The sequence below is a fragment of the Aspergillus homomorphus genome (genome assembly GCF_003184865.1).
Source record: "Aspergillus homomorphus CBS 101889 unplaced genomic scaffold BO97scaffold_15, whole genome shotgun sequence".
Lineage (NCBI taxonomy): Eukaryota > Fungi > Ascomycota > Eurotiomycetes > Eurotiales > Aspergillaceae > Aspergillus > Aspergillus homomorphus.
In genome coordinates, this window is record NW_020291901.1 from 161,623 (window position 1) to 177,238 (window position 15,616).

Below are 15,616 nucleotides of genomic sequence, written 5' to 3' on the forward strand. Positions count from 1 at the left end.
TGAAATCTAGATCATCGCAGTTCTCGCTCTTGTCATTCCAGACTTCGGTCTAACGACATGCCTGCCGTATCGCTGCATGACTAGGAAGGCTGCATCAAATACCTTCCCCACTTCCATTTATCCATCCCAACACTCGGATAGGTGCAGAGACTGTTCATCCTACTTCGGACAGGTCGATTACTACATGTGCCAGTTCTCACCTAAGGGTTTTGTCGTACATGCACCCATTACGATGCCATCCGGATTTGTATTCATGCTCGATGCATTTATTCACAGATGCTCCCACTTTCATCCCGCACGTGTCCAGAGTATGGTAGAAGCATGAGGCGGACACCTGATCAACTTGACCCATGTGGTCAAAGACACGGAGTGCATCCTCAACGAATGTCAGCACCGCGCGTCGGATAAGTTGCTCCTTCAGAAAAGCCTAAGCATCCACCATATGCTTTGTTTCCTATGATGCCATAGCGACACCAGCACGGACTCGCTCCATAAGCTTAGCTCAAATCCTGGCGCGAAGTCAAGCCTAGCAACCTTTGCCGAAGCCACCTCTAGCATAGTGACCTTCAACCTTCCATTCGGTCCCAAGGATGATTATTGCATCACCAAACAATGTCTGGACGAACTCCCCTAGTCATATTGGCTGGATCGTGAACTCCACCGCCGCGTCAGCTTTTGTGTTCCCCGGGCGAGTGTTGTAATCCATGATCCGGAGACGGCAGGAAATATGGGGCTTCTGGAGTCATATGATAATATATGTGTTTGCTCGTAATCATATCTCTGGTAGCAGAATATATTGGCGTATCGTGAGTTCAAAGTGTGGTTGATGCCTCCAGTCCCCAAGTTCGTGTATGTGTAGCGACAAGCGATATATCTACCGTCCACAACTTCCTCAACATAACTACACAACCCTCTGCAACACCCAATGTATCTCATCTGCCACGCGATCCGGCTCCGTGATCTGGATATTATGCCCACTCCGCGCCGTATACGACAATCTCGCGGTACTCGACAAATTTAACAATTCCCGCTGGAAACGTTCCTCACTCTCATCCCACCGCGCCAGATACTCGCGGAACTGCGCCCGCTGGGCCTCCGTGCCACCTCCATTCGCAACCCCAGCCTCATACATGCGTTCCTGATCACGCTTCGAATTCCCCCTCAACACACTAACAGGCTTTGCCCCCAACAAACTTCGACCAGACACCAGCTGCCACTTCTCGGCCAGAACTTTTCGACTGACCTGGAGGAACGGCAACTCCTTCTCCGCCTGCGCCGCATGCTTCGCACTCGCCTCCTCGGCCATCAGCTCCCGCCACTCAGACTCAGCCAACTTATAGTCCTGCGTCAGCCCGACCACCTCCATGTAGTCCAACCCGTCTGTGACAGCCGCGACGCTCGGATCGGGCCATGTCTCGAAGAGCATGCGTTCCTGCACCGGGTCAACCAAGACAAGGCCGCAGATGTCGGCGACGGGCCGGGCGGCGATGAATTCGCGCGCCAGGATCCCGCCCCAGGAGTGGCCGACGAGGAGGTACGGGGGCTCGAGGGAGGCAGCTGCTAGAAGGCGGGAGAGCTCGTCCACGATGGTGAGGGAGTCTGGGTCGTTGGGCGAGAGGTCGCTGAGGCCGTAGCCGGACCGCTCGTAGAGGAGGATGGTGGCTTCTGATTCGAGGTGTCGGCAGACTGCGCTCCATTCCAATGCGCTGCTTGTGATCCCCGTGAGAATGATGATTAGTGGGGCGCCGGGTTGCCGTGCGCGGCCGCGGAGGGCGTAGCTGAGGCTGTGCGTGCCGATGTAGGCTTTGTGTTTGAAGTGGTTCATTTTGGGGATGAGATGTTGATAGCCGAGAATGGGTTTGTCTTTATTGTGGTTGTGGCTCCATTTTGATCTGGGTCATGCTATATGTTTAGCATCGCGACCAGTCATCACCTTGACATTTCACTCGGGCTAGACAAGTTAAGTGTGAGTCATTCTGGATAGCTAGGTCACCGTCTGATCTATGTTGATTTGTGCCCCATGAGACTAAGGCCATTGAGTCTGCGGTGAGATGGCATGAGTGAGTAGTATGATGATGTTTGACAGGTGTGGCGATTATTCTCATCATGTAGCTGCAGTTAGCGTTGTTGCAGCTGACCTCCATTAGACAGAATGATGACTTTCTCGATGATCCCGAATTGGTGTGGAGCAGATCTGATATTACCGTCTCCGGCCACGGAGGATCGACCCGGACCCTGGAACACTTTGGAACAAGTTACTGAAGACAACCCCAGCATTTGGGATTCATTCAGCATCATCAAATTGATATATGTCATGCTCTGCTTTGAGATCCCACTTTAATGGCAGGAATATCTAGACTGGAGGTAAGGTTGGTCTGTACCAGTGCCACGCACATCAACAACGACCAGGCAGGCAAGACGGAAGCCGAGGCATGTATTAGTCGGCCGAGAAGAGCCCGTCGCCCGAATTGCCAGGCAAAACCCCCGGGTGTTTCTGGGCTGGTTTGACCAACGACGGCGCTTCGAATTCCCCCCGGCCAGCGTCAGCACGCTAAAGGCTCGCTGGACATTATCCCGAGGATCATTTCCCCAGTTGTCCTCCACAATTCCGAGGTCACTGACGTTCTTTCCATAACCCTGTGTTTCTCGGGCGAATCATTCCCTTGGCGTCCATAATCTTTCTCTTAAGTCCCAATCCGTCTCTTCTCTTCACTTTTGTTCTTCCCTTACCACTCCAATCCTCTCCATCTATCCTCTCTCTACTCCTGCCGCTCCCCTCTCTACTTCTCATATCACACACGACGCTGCCGCAATGACGAAACTTACCGGTGCTGATGTCGCTCAGCACAACTCCAAAGACTCGTGCTGGGTCATTGTCCACGGAAAGGCCTACGATGTAACGGAATTCCTGCCCGGTTAGTTTTCCTAAACTGTTGCTGTGCTCAATCGCCACTAACAATTCCCAGAACACCCCGGTGGCCAAAAGATCATTCTGAAATATGCCGGCAAGGATGCGACCGAGGAGTTCGACCCCATTCACCCGCCAGACACGCTCGACAAGTTCCTCGACAGCTCCAAGCACCTGGGCGAGGTCGACATGACGACTGTTGAGCAAGAAGAGAAGGTTGCCGACCCGGAGGAGACTGAGCGCCAGGAGCGGGTGAAGCGCATGCCCCCGCTGGCGGCGTGCTATAACCTGATGGACTTTGAGGCGGTCGCTCGGAATGTGATGAAGAAGACGGCCTGGGCCTATTACTCCAGTGGCGCGGACGATGAAATTGTAAGCTTTTGAACTTTTTGTGCAAACGTTCTATGGGACACATCGCTAATCTGGACGATTACAGACCATGCGTGAGAACCACTCCGCCTTCCACAAGATCTGGTTCCGTCCTCGGATCCTCGTCGACGTAGAGCACGTCGACTTCTCCACGACAATGCTGGGTACCAAGGTGTCTGCGCCGTTCTACGTGACGGCGACCGCGCTGGGCAAGCTGGGTCACCCGGAGGGCGAAGTGATCTTCACGCGGTCGGCGCACACGCACGACGTGATCCAGATGATCCCGACGCTGGCGTCGTGCTCGTTCGATGAGGTGGTGGACGCGCGGAAGGGCGACCAGGTGCAGTGGCTTCAGCTGTACGTGAACAAGGATCGGGAGATCACGAAGCGGATCGTGCAGCACGCGGAGGCGCGCGGGTGCAAGGGGTTGTTCATCACGGTGGACGCGCCGCAGCTGGGGCGGCGGGAGAAGGACATGCGGTCCAAGTTCTCGGACGTGGGGTCGAGCGTGCAGGCGTCGGGCGGCAGCGACGTCGACCGGTCGCAGGGCGCGGCGCGCGCCATCTCCAGCTTCATCGACCCGGCGCTGTCGTGGAAGGACATCCCGTGGTTCCAGTCCATTACCAAGATGCCCATCGTGCTGAAGGGCGTGCAGTGCGTCGAGGACGTGCTGCGCGCCGTCGAGGCCGGCGTCCAGGGTGTCGTCCTCTCCAACCACGGCGGCCGCCAGCTCGAGTTCGCCCCCTCCGCCGTCGAGGTCCTGGCCGAGGTCATGCCTGCCCTGCGCCAGCGCGGCCTGCAGGATAAGATCGAGATCTACATCGACGGCGGCATCCGCCGCGCCACCGACATGCTCAAGGCCCTCTGCCTCGGCGCCAAGGGCGTCGGCATCGGTCGCCCCTTCCTGTACGCCATGTCCGCCTACGGCCAGCCCGGCGTCGAGCGCGCCATGCAACTCCTCAAGGACGAGATGGAGATGAACATGCGTCTGATCGGCGCCAACAAGATCGGCGACCTCAGCCCCGCTCTCTTGGATATTCGCAGTCTGCTCGCCGGCCACAACGCCGTCGTCCCCTCCGATACCCTCTCCGCCGGCGCGTACGATCCCCTCGTCGCGCCGCGCTTCAGCGAGAAGGCCAAGTTGTAGGCTTCGCCTTCGTTCTCCATTGCTCTCGCTATGGCCCTACTACCGGTCTCCATTTTTCCTTTCCTTATACATGCATGTTCCTATACCCTGTCGTTAGACCTCACTTGATTCAGATTTTCAAATATTTACGGCGAGATGGTTTGCATCTGTGATTCGGTGAATGCCATGACGTTGCTGGATCTTCCCGAGTATTTTTCCCACGGGTAACCAGTAGTCAGGAGTCTCTTCATTATAGTAAATAGTAATATTAAACGCCTATGCCCCCGATGCAGCGCTTTTGAGAATAGACGACACGAGCAATAAGAGACAACGCTCATCCCGTCCGTGACCACGAATGATGACCCTATACACCGAGCACTTCAGCCTCTCACTTCACACAACCAGTAGTATATATACCCCTCACCCTCCCATGCCCCCTGTCTCTCACCTCGTTTATTCAGCACGTACCCACTATTATGCTAAATCAGCCTCCCGGATTTACAGAACAACCACCTGCGGTTTATTCCTCAACACCCCCTCATCGCGATACATGCAGGCGGCATTCACCATCCACCCGCACCCAGCATTCTCGCCGCCCCACACCTTGGCCCAGACGATCCCCAGCACCCCGTAGACGACCACGCGTGCGGCGTCCACCCACCCGGCGACATCGAACAGATCGCGCAGGCCGCCGGTGACCAGCGACCGGAAGCGCGACAGCCGGGCGCGGGGCCGCCGGGCGGCGCAGAGGCGCTCCCACGCGCGCTGGGCCTCGTCATAGTACACGCGCTCCAGGCCGTAGGCGGCGTGGATATGACCAAACACGTGCAGGGCGGGGCGCACGCGCCACGTCTCCGCCAGAAGGGATGGACACCCCGTCGAGAAGATCGGGGAGAGGTCCAGGTGCGAGGATGGCGGCGTGTGCGTGATCAGGATGTCGGTTGTGGCGGGCACGGTGCCTGTCCAGGCGTCGTGGTGCGGTGGGTAGGTGAAGGCGTGTTCGGGACCTAGAGGGGCGATGGCGGGGATTTGCGGCGCGCCGTATAGGGTTAGGGTGCGGGTGCGGTGGTGGTGGTGGTGGTGGTGGTTGTTGTGGAGCAGGGGGGTTGTTGAGTTGGGAGGTGAAGGTGATGGCGGGGGTGGTGAGGTCGGAGGGAAGGTCAGGGTGACGGAGGTGTGTTGCAGGTAGTGGATGTCGCCCCAGTCGACGCGGTCGAGGTCGTCGGAGGGGAGGGACCGCAGGGAGGCGGTTGAGGAGGAGACGGTCGCGTAGGAGGTCGTCGAGGATGCGTCGTCGCGGTCTTCGGGCCGCCGCGATCGCACGTCGAAGAAGCTGTCGTGGTTGCCGCAGATGACGACTTTATGGGTGTGCGGAAGACTGCGCAGCCAGTTGACGGCTTGTTGGATCTCGCGGACGGAGCCGTCGTTGCTTAGGTCCCCTGCGTGGATGAGGAGGTCGCCGTCTGGAATGTCGCTCCATTCGAGTGTGTGGGTGTCGGAGATGCAGACGACGCGAATGGGACGAGCGTTGGGTGGTGGCAGTCGAGGTGGTCCGCGGAGTCGATTGAGGAGATGGTGGACGGGATAGATGAAGGCGGCTAGAGGGGAGAAGATGATGTAGTCGGTAAATGGGCGGGGATTAAAGGGAGAGGACATGGTGGAGGTGGAGGTGGAGGTGGGAGGGGGAGAGGAAGGTAGATAGGTGTAGGAGTCAGATTGAAACAGGGTGAAATGAAGTCAAGGTGAAGTTATTCCATGGTTGTTGTTGTCTCAGCCAGTTGTGCAAGGTCATCGGATGGACTCGAGTGGAAGACCTACTCGGCCCCGGGCTGTTTCCATGTTCAGTTGAGTTCCATTGTTTCCTCAGGCGTCAAGGCCGGAAGTTTGTTGATGCCTGGGCGTACGTAATTGCGGAGGTGGGGGAGCTTGCTTGCCTCGTGCCGCCATGATTGGCTCAGCCTTGGTCTTTTTCTCTGCTGCAACCTTAGGCAGTCCAGGTTCTCCATCTTCACGGTACATCGGAGAAAACCACATCATTTGGCCATTTATCTTATGTTGTCCCTGCCACGAGACAATCTAGCATATAACTGCTTTGTCTCAAACATGCTCAAGAGGGGAAATCGATAGTGTTCTACCACCAGACTCGTATCTCAGACATGTACCCGCATGGGCCGATCCGTTAGTTTGAGTTGAATCGCCGACTCCGCCAACATTGAGTGACATCAAGCCTAGATCGATCGGGTGCCAACCGGCGGGTTCCTCCGGTACGAAAGCTGTCGATGGGTTGCACGAGAGGCAGCTTAAATGCTGTATGTACTGTACTATGGTGTAATATGTAGCATGTATGTAGGCATCATATAAATTGATCTATGTGGTATAATCTCCTTAGTAGAACCCCGGATTGGACGCTAGAAGCTTTTCTCTGCATGCAATCGGATGAAAGCCAATCAATCCTTGAGACCTGGGGAAACATCGTCGTGTACTTATTATCGACGGCCTGCCTGACTACTACTGTACTCTGTTTGACTCTTCTTGAATCAAGCTTACGGGGTGAACTGGCTAAGTTATATTATAGTATGTCTGTGCTCTTTCTGCCTCTGCGATCCCGTCCGTACATCCTACTATAGACACAACTGCCACGCCGGCGGTACATGTTCTAGAATCTCATATACAAGCAAGCAAGCAATCTTGAATATGATCACTTATTGAAGACGATGCACTGACTTTTTGCCCATACAGGCCCAACCGAGGAAACCCATCGATAGTAGTCCACTCATGATTTGCCACATGCATGTTGGTGGTCCTTAATCCTGAACAGTGACAGTGTTGCTTCGCGTGCGCGTTCTCTCTTCTTCTCTCTGTCTGTCACTTGTTCTCTCTCTCTTCCTCCCGCTACGCTTGCGGACCATTCCTTGTCGATCACTGTCATCGACACCTTGGTTTTCTTGCTGTCTTTCCTTCGGAATACCCCTTGTTTGAAGCGCTTGTACCCCGAAGAGGTCTAGAGGAGTCGAAGCGAGGAACCCATCGGATGGTGGTTGGGGCTGGTTGTTGCATTGATCCGTCTATATCGTTTGCGTCATAAGTCTGATGCATCATCCCTCCTTCTCCTTCGTCCACCACCACGCTGGGAATTATTAGGCTTCGATTTCCATGCTCAAGCATTGTTCTATCTTCTAACTGAAGAATATTGCTCGGATTTGATCTGATTCATAGACTCCTGTGGGCCCAGTTGGACTCCCATCTCTTGTTGTTCCTATTTCCCCCCCTCTGCTTTTTCTTCCCTTTTATTACTCTCCCATTGCGGGCGCTGCTGAACCCAAACCCAAACCAAACGACCCCTCAGATTCGCACAACCCAACAACCCGCCTTCTTTCTCACTTACTCACACACACTCTCTTCTCTCTCACTCGCGCTCTCATCCTCTCCGCCTGCCGCCGCCGGCCACACCCACCAACTACCTAGTACTGGACTTTAACGCTACTAAGGCGAAGAACGCCCGCCATCCTCCCAACCCCCCCGTCCTATCTTCCATTTTCGCCTCCTCCCAAATTTCGCCTCCTCAGCTTCAACCACCCCTGAAACCCCCGCTTCGATCGTTACTTAGGATTTTTTTTTTGTAACATCACCATGGACGGGGTCGAGATCACCAAAGCCGTTATCAATAAGGGCAAGCAGATGGCTAGTGTCGCTGCGGCCGCTGCTAATGGCAATGGCGGTAAGAAGAGAAGAAAAGGGACCGACTTAAAGCCGATCGTCACCAACGAACCCGGTGCGCCTGTTGACCAAGCGACTACCACTACTGAGGGGTATGGTCTTTTGCCCGCTCCCCTTCCCCAGCTTGTTCATGATCTCGAGTTCATCCCATCTGCTTGCCTAATTTCTTGTTTTCCTGTTCCGCCCGCTTCACAGCCCGCTTTTTCGTCGTAAAATCCTCTAACCGCCATGTCTGGCAGGAATCCCGCATACGGCGCCCCGCCATCGCGCTCATCCTCCTCTTCCTCCGGGGAGGAGCTGGAGACCACCGCTGAGGAGGAAGACTCGGAAGATTACTGCAAGGGTGGTTATCACCCGGTCAGCGTCGGAGAAACCTACAACAATGGTCGATACGTGGTGGTGCGCAAGCTCGGGTGGGGTCACTTTTCGACAGTGTGGCTGTCCCGCGATACGACGACCGGCAAGCACGTCGCTCTCAAGGTCGTTCGCTCCGCTGCCCATTACACCGAAACCGCCATCGACGAGATCAAGCTACTGAATCGCATCGTCCAAGCGAAACCGTCCCATCCAGGTCGCAAACATGTCGTCAGTCTGCTCGACTCCTTCGAGCACAAGGGTCCCAATGGTGTTCACGTCTGCATGGTGTTCGAGGTGCTGGGCGAAAATTTGCTTGGATTGATCAAGCGATGGAATCATCGCGGCATTCCCATGCCGCTGGTCAAACAGATTACGAAACAAGTGCTGCTGGGTCTGGATTATTTGCACCGGGAATGTGGAATCATTCACACCGATCTGAAGCCGGAGAACGTATTGATTGAGATCGGTGATGTGGAGCAAATCGTGAAGACGTACGTCAAGGAGGAGGCCAAGAAGGAGCAGAAGGAGGACAACCGCAACGGCCGGCGGCGGCGCCGGACCTTGATCACCGGAAGTCAGCCGCTGCCTAGCCCCCTCAACACCAGCTTCGATTTCAAACACAGTTCACAAAACTCCCACAGCAGTCTCAGTCAGATGGTCAATGACTCGTCAGGTAGGTGCTAGTCGCTTCCGATGGTTTCTGTGCATCAGAAATCGCTAATAAGAACTGACAGAGGCTAATTCGGGGGCTGCGTCCATGAGAGAATTATTAGGAATCAAGGATGAAGATGAGAAGCAGAAACAAAGAGAGAAGACTGCGTATGTTGTCCTATTTGATCTGCAGGTCCAGAGCGTCGCGCTAATGGTCGCAGTGATCTATTGGAACGAGAGGTATCCGGCATCTCGCTCGACAAGTCCTCCAGCACGAGTGATGATCTGGATTGTGATATAATCTCTGTGAAGATTGCCGATCTGGGCAATGCATGCTGGGTCGGCCATCACTTTACGAACGACATCCAGACGCGACAATACCGTTCGCCGGAGGTCATCCTAGGATCCAAGTGGGGGGCTAGCACGGACATTTGGAGTATGGCATGCATGGTAAGTCGGACGTGAATTTCTGCGCCTGATCTTGTGTCCCTGACAATGCGACAGGTTTTCGAACTTATCACAGGCGACTACCTGTTCGACCCGCAATCGGGCACGAAATACGGCAAGGACGACGACCATATTGCACAGATAATCGAGCTGCTAGGCCCATTCCCGAAGTCCCTTTGTTTATCAGGGAAGTGGTCACAAGAAATATTCAACCGCAAGGGAGAGCTGCGCAACATTCATCGCTTGCGCCACTGGGCACTACCCGACGTGCTACGGGAGAAGTACCACTTCAGTGTGGAGGAGAGCATGCGCATCAGCGAATTCCTTCTGCCAATGCTCGAGGTTTCTCCCGAGAGGAGAGCCAACGCTGGCGGCATGGCAGCCCATGAATGGATGAAAGATACGCTTGGCATGGAAGCAGTGGATCTGGGCATACCCCCTGGGAGTCGAGGCGAAGGGATTGACGGATGGGCGACAGAGGTTAAACGGAGATAAAGAGGAAAAGACCACAAAAAGTAAAGCAGGAATGAAAGGACTCGTGATAGACAGATATCACGAGTCGGGTGACGAGTTTCCTTTGGTATGATTTCGAGAGGCGGATCTTTTATATTCTATATTTTTTGGTTCCTTACTGGCCGTTTGACTGGATGTTTATGATTGCCCTGAACATGATTGATTGCATGGTCGTCCACTGTGCCGGTCGCCTCCAAGCCTTCTTCGTTTTCTTCGTTCAAATATTCTACCCCTCATAGAGTCGTCCTACTATTCACACTATGAAGTTCATTTGATTGCCTCCAATGCTACATTAATCTCTGCTATTCACCGTTCATGGATGTCCAACGAAGGCAACACAATCCAGTTACAATTCCTACGTCTTCCGGAGTAGTGTAGACTTACCTTCTCCTGATCTTTGTACTTGACGCAAATCTAGAACACCGACCTCCACCATAGAACTCAACACTACCCTCCAGGGAAATAAAGAGGATCAACAAAACAACTCATTCCCACTACTACCAACACTATCTCCCCCATCCTCGTTCCTCTCCCCCTCTGAATCCAACCCCTCCTCACTCGGCAACACCTCCGGAAACCACCCAAACCGCCCCGTATCAACATAGAACTCGCCCATGGCATCGACCTCGACCTCCACCCCCTCCGCCCTCAACGCCTCAGCCTGCCGTTCCGCACTCCCCGGACCCCTACCAACATGAGAATCACCATCAGTACAACCCGATACCCGAAACACCTCCTCCCAACCTCTCCCCCCTCAAAAAAAAGACCACACGGAGAATCAGGAAATCATACCGATGCGAAATCATCCCTTTGGAATTAATCACCCGCTGCCAGGGGACATTTCCCGAGTGGAAGAACGGGGTCGAGCTTGCTTCTGCTTCTGCTTCTGACTCTACGTCCGCGTCTTGACGCCTAGGGTCGGAAGGGAGGTGCTTGAGGCTAACGCCTACTTGGCGGGGGCGTTTAGCTGATGCGGTTCATTAGTTCATGATTGGAGAGATCGGGGATGGATTCGGTAGGTGTGTAGGGGATCAAGAAAGCGTGCTCAGAGAAGGTGCGGTACTGTAGGTCTCAGGGCTGGAGGAAGGGCTAGCATACGATAGCCCAGGAGGAGGGCGATATGGCCGTATGAAGTTACTCGGCCGGCGGGGATCTCTTGGACGGCCTCGTACACGGCGTTGATCCACCATTCTGCTTCGTCGGAGCGGGGCATTTTGTATATTTTAGACTGCAGTATTGAGTTGGTGGTGTCTGCGGGGTGGCTCTGATGAGATAGAAGGGGTCAAAGTGATTATGGGTGCTAGTTGATGTCTCCATAGATCCCGCGGGCTATATCTATCGATCTAGATGGATGATGGCGGAGATGTCCACGGTATGTATCGTACGCCCCAGACCGCCGTAATAATACCGGCGAAACTCATCTTCCGAGGGCGATCCAGACTTGGTTTGGAGCTTGCTTCCATCGCCCGAGCATTCGATTTACTTGTTGCTGCACACTACTTTATTTTCCAACACGGTTCTACTGTACCTTTTGATCAGCCACGTTTTCATACATCTACGAACTACTTGCAAAGTCATCTGCATACAACTACGTCTATCTTAAACAATCGACACACTCACATACGATGCCCTCCTCCCTAGCAGAATACCTCGCCAAAAACTACCTAACCGCCGACCCGGCCCCGACCGACCGCCCCAAGAAAAAGCGCAAGAAGACCGCCCCCAAACCCGAAGAATCCGGCCTCATCATCGCCGATGACGACCCGCCGGATCTCCGCGCCGTGTCTGGCGGCCAGTTGATGGACGATGACGAATATAACCCTGCGATCGTATCGGGCGCACGCAGCGGCGGCGGGGGGCAGTTTCGGCGGGCGAAGAAATCTGGGTGGAAGACTATTGATGGTGGTGGTAGTGGTGGTGCAGCTGCGGACGCGGAGAAGGATGCGGCTGATGCGATACTGGCGTCTGCGGCGGCGGAGAGGCGGGCTGGGCGCGGCGGCGGAGAGGATGACATGGACGAGGATGAGGCGCCGGTTGTTGCTGATGAGGATGACGAGGGGGTGAGGATGGAGTCCGGGGCTCGGGCTGGGTTGCAGACGGCGGCGGATACGGCGGCCATGGTGGCGGCGCAGGAGCGGAAGAAGAAGCTCGAGGCGGCCAGATACAAGGACAGTGCCCTCGGGGAGAAGGCGCAGGAGACCATCTACCGTGATGCGTCCGGTCGGATTATCAATGTTGCGCTGAAGAGGGCCGAGGCGCGGCGCGCCGAGGAGGAGAAGAAGCAGAAGGAAGAGGAGGCCAGGGAGGCGCTCATGGGTGATGTGCAGAGACGCGAGAGGGAGGAGAGGCGCCAGCAGTTACAGGAGGCTAAAGTCATGCCGTTGGCGCGCACGGCCGAGGATGACGAGCTGAACGACGAGCTGAAGGCGCGCCAGCGCTGGAATGACCCCGCGGCGCAGTTCCTCACAAACACCAAGGGCCCCGGCACCAGTGTGACGGGGAAGCCGTTGTATAAGGGCGCTTTCCAGCCGAATCGTTATGGGATCCGGCCGGGCCATCGGTGGGATGGGGTCGATCGGAGTAATGGGTTTGAGAAGGAGTGGTTCGCGGCTAGGAATCGCAAGGGAAGATTGGAGGCGCTGGATTACCAGTGGCAGATGGATGAATAATTGTGCGTGGTAGATATGACTTTTGCGATGACTATTGGCAAGACCGTGGTGGTTACACGGTTCCAGTGCTGGACACTGGCAGTGATGACATGAATTCTACCGAAATCGGATCCCGGCGTGGTTTTCCCGTGCATATTCCTGGCCATTCGCATTTATAGCATTTCCAACTTTGTTTCGATAGGACTTATCTCTTGTCGCAGGAGGGTTTGACCGGCGAGTGGAGGAAGCTCAAACCTGCCAGTTGACACTGTTGTCATGGTTACTGATGTCATGTTACTGCGCCTGGCAGCACCGTGACCTCCTCGTCTTCGCCAGCCATCACGTTGCCGCGCGAATGACTGAGGATCGGCCATCAAGTCACCCGCCGCGCTAACGGAACTCCGATCAGCGACAAGGAAGACATGCAGCTGATGACTCGTGGGATACGATCACGTTCACCAACACAGTGGCTGATAAGCGTCATCGGTAAAACCATGACGATGACTCGACTGGACCTCAGAGGGGCAGGTCTCATTCCCCGTGAGCACGGTGCTTTTCCTCATTCGTTCCCCGCAAGGTCTGGACTAGGACAAAGTGTATATGTGAATCCTTGCATGAGGTACCAAAAAGAGTCAAGTCAGTCACCCTGACCACAGGCATATCAACATCATCATGCCATTTCCCTTAGCAAGTGAGGTTCCAGATAAGCCAACGTGCCTGGAAGTAGTGGATCGGATTGACAGCCCCATCTTTGTTTTCAAACGTCTCAGAATCTCAATAGTTTGTGCTAACCTCGGGCTAAGGAACAACGGAGGGGAAGATAAACCATGGTTGGGGCTGTGGCGCTCGGGGGATCGGCAAACTTCGATAACAATCCAGGAGAATCACCATAGTAATGGTAATCTCGATCACTATCTTGTCGGGTCCCCAAAAGTCAGTAAACCCGTTTAGATAAATAGGCAGGCTGCCAAGGGTTTGTTCATAAATAGATCGAAAGGATGATATCCAACGGATGACCTATCCACCATCAGCTCCCTCTTTTGCCCCGATCCCGTGCTACCTTTTTCGTATCTGACTGATTTACCACCGGGACTACCGAACTACTACCTTCTTGCGGGCGATAGATAATAGTAGCCTTATTGAGCTACTGAGAGCATAATCCCACCCCCTCCTCTACTCCTCCTGGGAATGACTACTAGTCCATCCCCCAAGGTTGTCGGTCTCTTCTCAGCTCTGCGCCTCCTCATCTTACTTCCAGTGAGGTTTGTGCCCCTTGGATTGCGCCATTTGCCGCCTTGACCAATATCTGGATCGCTGATGATTGGAAACCAGCCGGGTTTCTTTATGACTCAGACCAAGAACGCTCTGTAGCCACGGTCATTGTTTATCGCGCATCTTTGGTTCGTGGTTCATTACTCAAACTTAGAGCCACCCATCTCGCGCCTTCCTCCGGTCTTGTTTCCCTCGCTTTATATCCGTCTCCTCTTCATCCGATCACTTGTAGCCGTCCAGGCAGCCATCGTCTGTCCCTCCGAAGCGTGTGCTACGCCTCGCCCTAGAAGCAAGCACCACCTGGTCCTCCAATATATCTTACCGAACAAGGAAGACCTGCGTTGATCGCCATGTCTGAAACCTTGCTCGATATGCGCCGGGCTGATAAGGAAGCCAAACGGGCTCACGACCACAAGGCGAAATGGGCTTACGGTAGTCGATGTGCTCGTACTATCCCTGAACCCCTCTCGTCGGCCCTTCCTCCCACTCGCCCTGCGGTGCCGATCACTCATAGCATGAAGTAAGGCTCTGGCCTCCGTTGTTGCCTATTGTTTCTCGAAACTGACTGAGGTGGTAGCTTCACCCGTGCCCTGCGATTCGATCGGAAGAGCCAGTTCAACCACACGGCCAGCGACGCGAAGATGGCTCTGCGTGCCGATGTCCGGGAGGCTCTAGAGAGTGGTCCATCCGACTCTTCCAGTGACGATGTCGACGCCCCCGGATCGATCGATCGAACTCAGGAGGAGCTCGAATCCAGAGAGGGCTCTCTGCACAACTATGATGTGTCGGGACAGACCATACTTTCGGACGCTGTCAGCAAGGCGGTCGAGAGATTTGAGACCAAGGAGACAGAGAAGATCATCAAGACGTATGAGATAATTTCTCGCGAGAGCGAGACTGCCATCGGCTATCTGGCCGATGACGATGACTTCGAGCTGGTGGACCACGTCCACCTTTAACGTCCGCCTGGTACTCGCAATTCTCTCTCACTGTTTATTTTAGCGTCGCGATTCTTGGGACTGGAGTTGGGTTCGACCACTTAGGTGTTTTTCTTTCTTTGCACTGAACTTTCGGTTTATTGTATCATCATTAATGCATCCTGTCTTCACGCTTGGTTTTATATCCTCTTTTGCGGTTGATAGACACGCGGGGCAAGGCTGGTCTGTTCCTGTCTTTACCATCACACTGTTGTTATCATCAGCTCTGATCTTAGGTCATTAGTATAGTCCTTTAGACAGAGAATTAGAACTCGTATATAGGTCGCCCAATCAAGGTTATTCGATTGTCTCGATCTCTCTGTAATTGACACATGGGGTGGGTTGTAAATGGGAAATGCGGGGAAGGTCCCATGGAAGAGAACAACAAAACAGACTTCGACTATGCAACATGCAACGGTCGCGATTAACCCGCCCACTGCAGGGGGCTTGTTGGATGTCTCCTCTGCTGTCCCTGCGATCGCCTGCAATCCAGCTGTCTACTAGATAGTATTATAACATCTCCGAGTACTCAGCAGATGTTCATTGCTAAGGGATAGAGATTCTAGGGAAATATGCCATGATTAGTTGGTAAATGAAGGGAAGCAAGCACAACTCTGAGCGAAGATGCGAG

At 54.4% G+C, this 15,616-nt stretch overlaps 7 protein-coding genes across 7 annotated transcripts; 4 read left to right on the forward strand and 3 right to left on the reverse strand.

Annotated features, from left to right (window-relative positions):
- Nucleotides 1–876: 876 nt before the first annotated feature.
- On the reverse strand, nucleotides 877–1,859 carry BO97DRAFT_405145 (alpha/beta fold hydrolase). Its single transcript, XM_025695121.1, has one exon. It carries the CDS (start codon nucleotides 1,823–1,825, stop codon nucleotides 902–904), a length of 924 nt encoding a protein of 307 aa, XP_025552031.1. The 5' UTR covers nucleotides 1,826–1,859; the 3' UTR covers nucleotides 877–901.
- Nucleotides 1,860–2,706: 847 nt separating this feature from the next.
- Nucleotides 2,707–4,424, forward strand: BO97DRAFT_442746 (L-lactate dehydrogenase (cytochrome); the record flags this gene model as incomplete). Its single annotated transcript, XM_025698297.1, has 3 exons — nucleotides 2,707–2,915; nucleotides 2,967–3,280; nucleotides 3,345–4,424. The coding sequence occupies exons 1-3, from the start codon at nucleotides 2,813–2,815 to the stop codon at nucleotides 4,422–4,424; spliced, it is 1,497 nt and encodes a 498-aa protein (XP_025552032.1). The 5' UTR covers nucleotides 2,707–2,812.
- Nucleotides 4,425–4,646: 222 nt separating this feature from the next.
- BO97DRAFT_405146 (metallophosphatase domain-containing protein) lies at nucleotides 4,647–6,197 on the reverse strand. Its single transcript, XM_025695122.1, has one exon. It carries the CDS (start codon nucleotides 6,057–6,059, stop codon nucleotides 4,902–4,904), a length of 1,158 nt encoding a protein of 385 aa, XP_025552033.1. The 5' UTR covers nucleotides 6,060–6,197; the 3' UTR covers nucleotides 4,647–4,901.
- A 1,836-nt stretch (nucleotides 6,198–8,033) lies between these two features.
- BO97DRAFT_434039 (serine/threonine-protein kinase) lies at nucleotides 8,034–10,070 on the forward strand (the record flags this gene model as incomplete). Its single annotated transcript, XM_025697648.1, has 5 exons — nucleotides 8,034–8,212; nucleotides 8,360–9,150; nucleotides 9,212–9,296; nucleotides 9,350–9,578; nucleotides 9,633–10,070. The coding sequence occupies 5 exons, from the start codon at nucleotides 8,034–8,036 to the stop codon at nucleotides 10,068–10,070; spliced, it is 1,722 nt and encodes a 573-aa protein (XP_025552034.1).
- A 490-nt stretch (nucleotides 10,071–10,560) lies between these two features.
- Nucleotides 10,561–11,423, reverse strand: BO97DRAFT_442749 (MGMT family protein; the record flags this gene model as incomplete). The annotated part of the gene is made up of 3 exons (XM_025698298.1): nucleotides 11,187–11,423; nucleotides 10,881–11,055; nucleotides 10,561–10,774 (listed from the first exon to the last, which is right to left on the reverse strand). Exons 1-3 carry the CDS (start codon nucleotides 11,299–11,301, stop codon nucleotides 10,561–10,563), a joined length of 504 nt encoding a protein of 167 aa, XP_025552035.1. The 5' UTR covers nucleotides 11,302–11,423.
- A 28-nt stretch (nucleotides 11,424–11,451) lies between these two features.
- Nucleotides 11,452–12,757, forward strand: cwc26 (putative cell cycle control protein (Cwf26); the record flags this gene model as incomplete). The annotated part of the gene is made up of 2 exons (XM_025697649.1): nucleotides 11,452–11,464; nucleotides 11,730–12,757. The coding sequence occupies 2 exons, from the start codon at nucleotides 11,452–11,454 to the stop codon at nucleotides 12,755–12,757; spliced, it is 1,041 nt and encodes a 346-aa protein (XP_025552036.1).
- Nucleotides 12,758–13,918: 1,161 nt separating this feature from the next.
- Nucleotides 13,919–15,272, forward strand: BO97DRAFT_405151 (uncharacterized protein). Its single transcript, XM_025695123.1, has 2 exons — nucleotides 13,919–14,528; nucleotides 14,586–15,272. Exons 1-2 carry the CDS (start codon nucleotides 14,359–14,361, stop codon nucleotides 14,965–14,967), a joined length of 552 nt encoding a protein of 183 aa, XP_025552037.1. The 5' UTR covers nucleotides 13,919–14,358; the 3' UTR covers nucleotides 14,968–15,272.
- The last annotated feature ends 344 nt before the right edge of the window (nucleotides 15,273–15,616 follow it).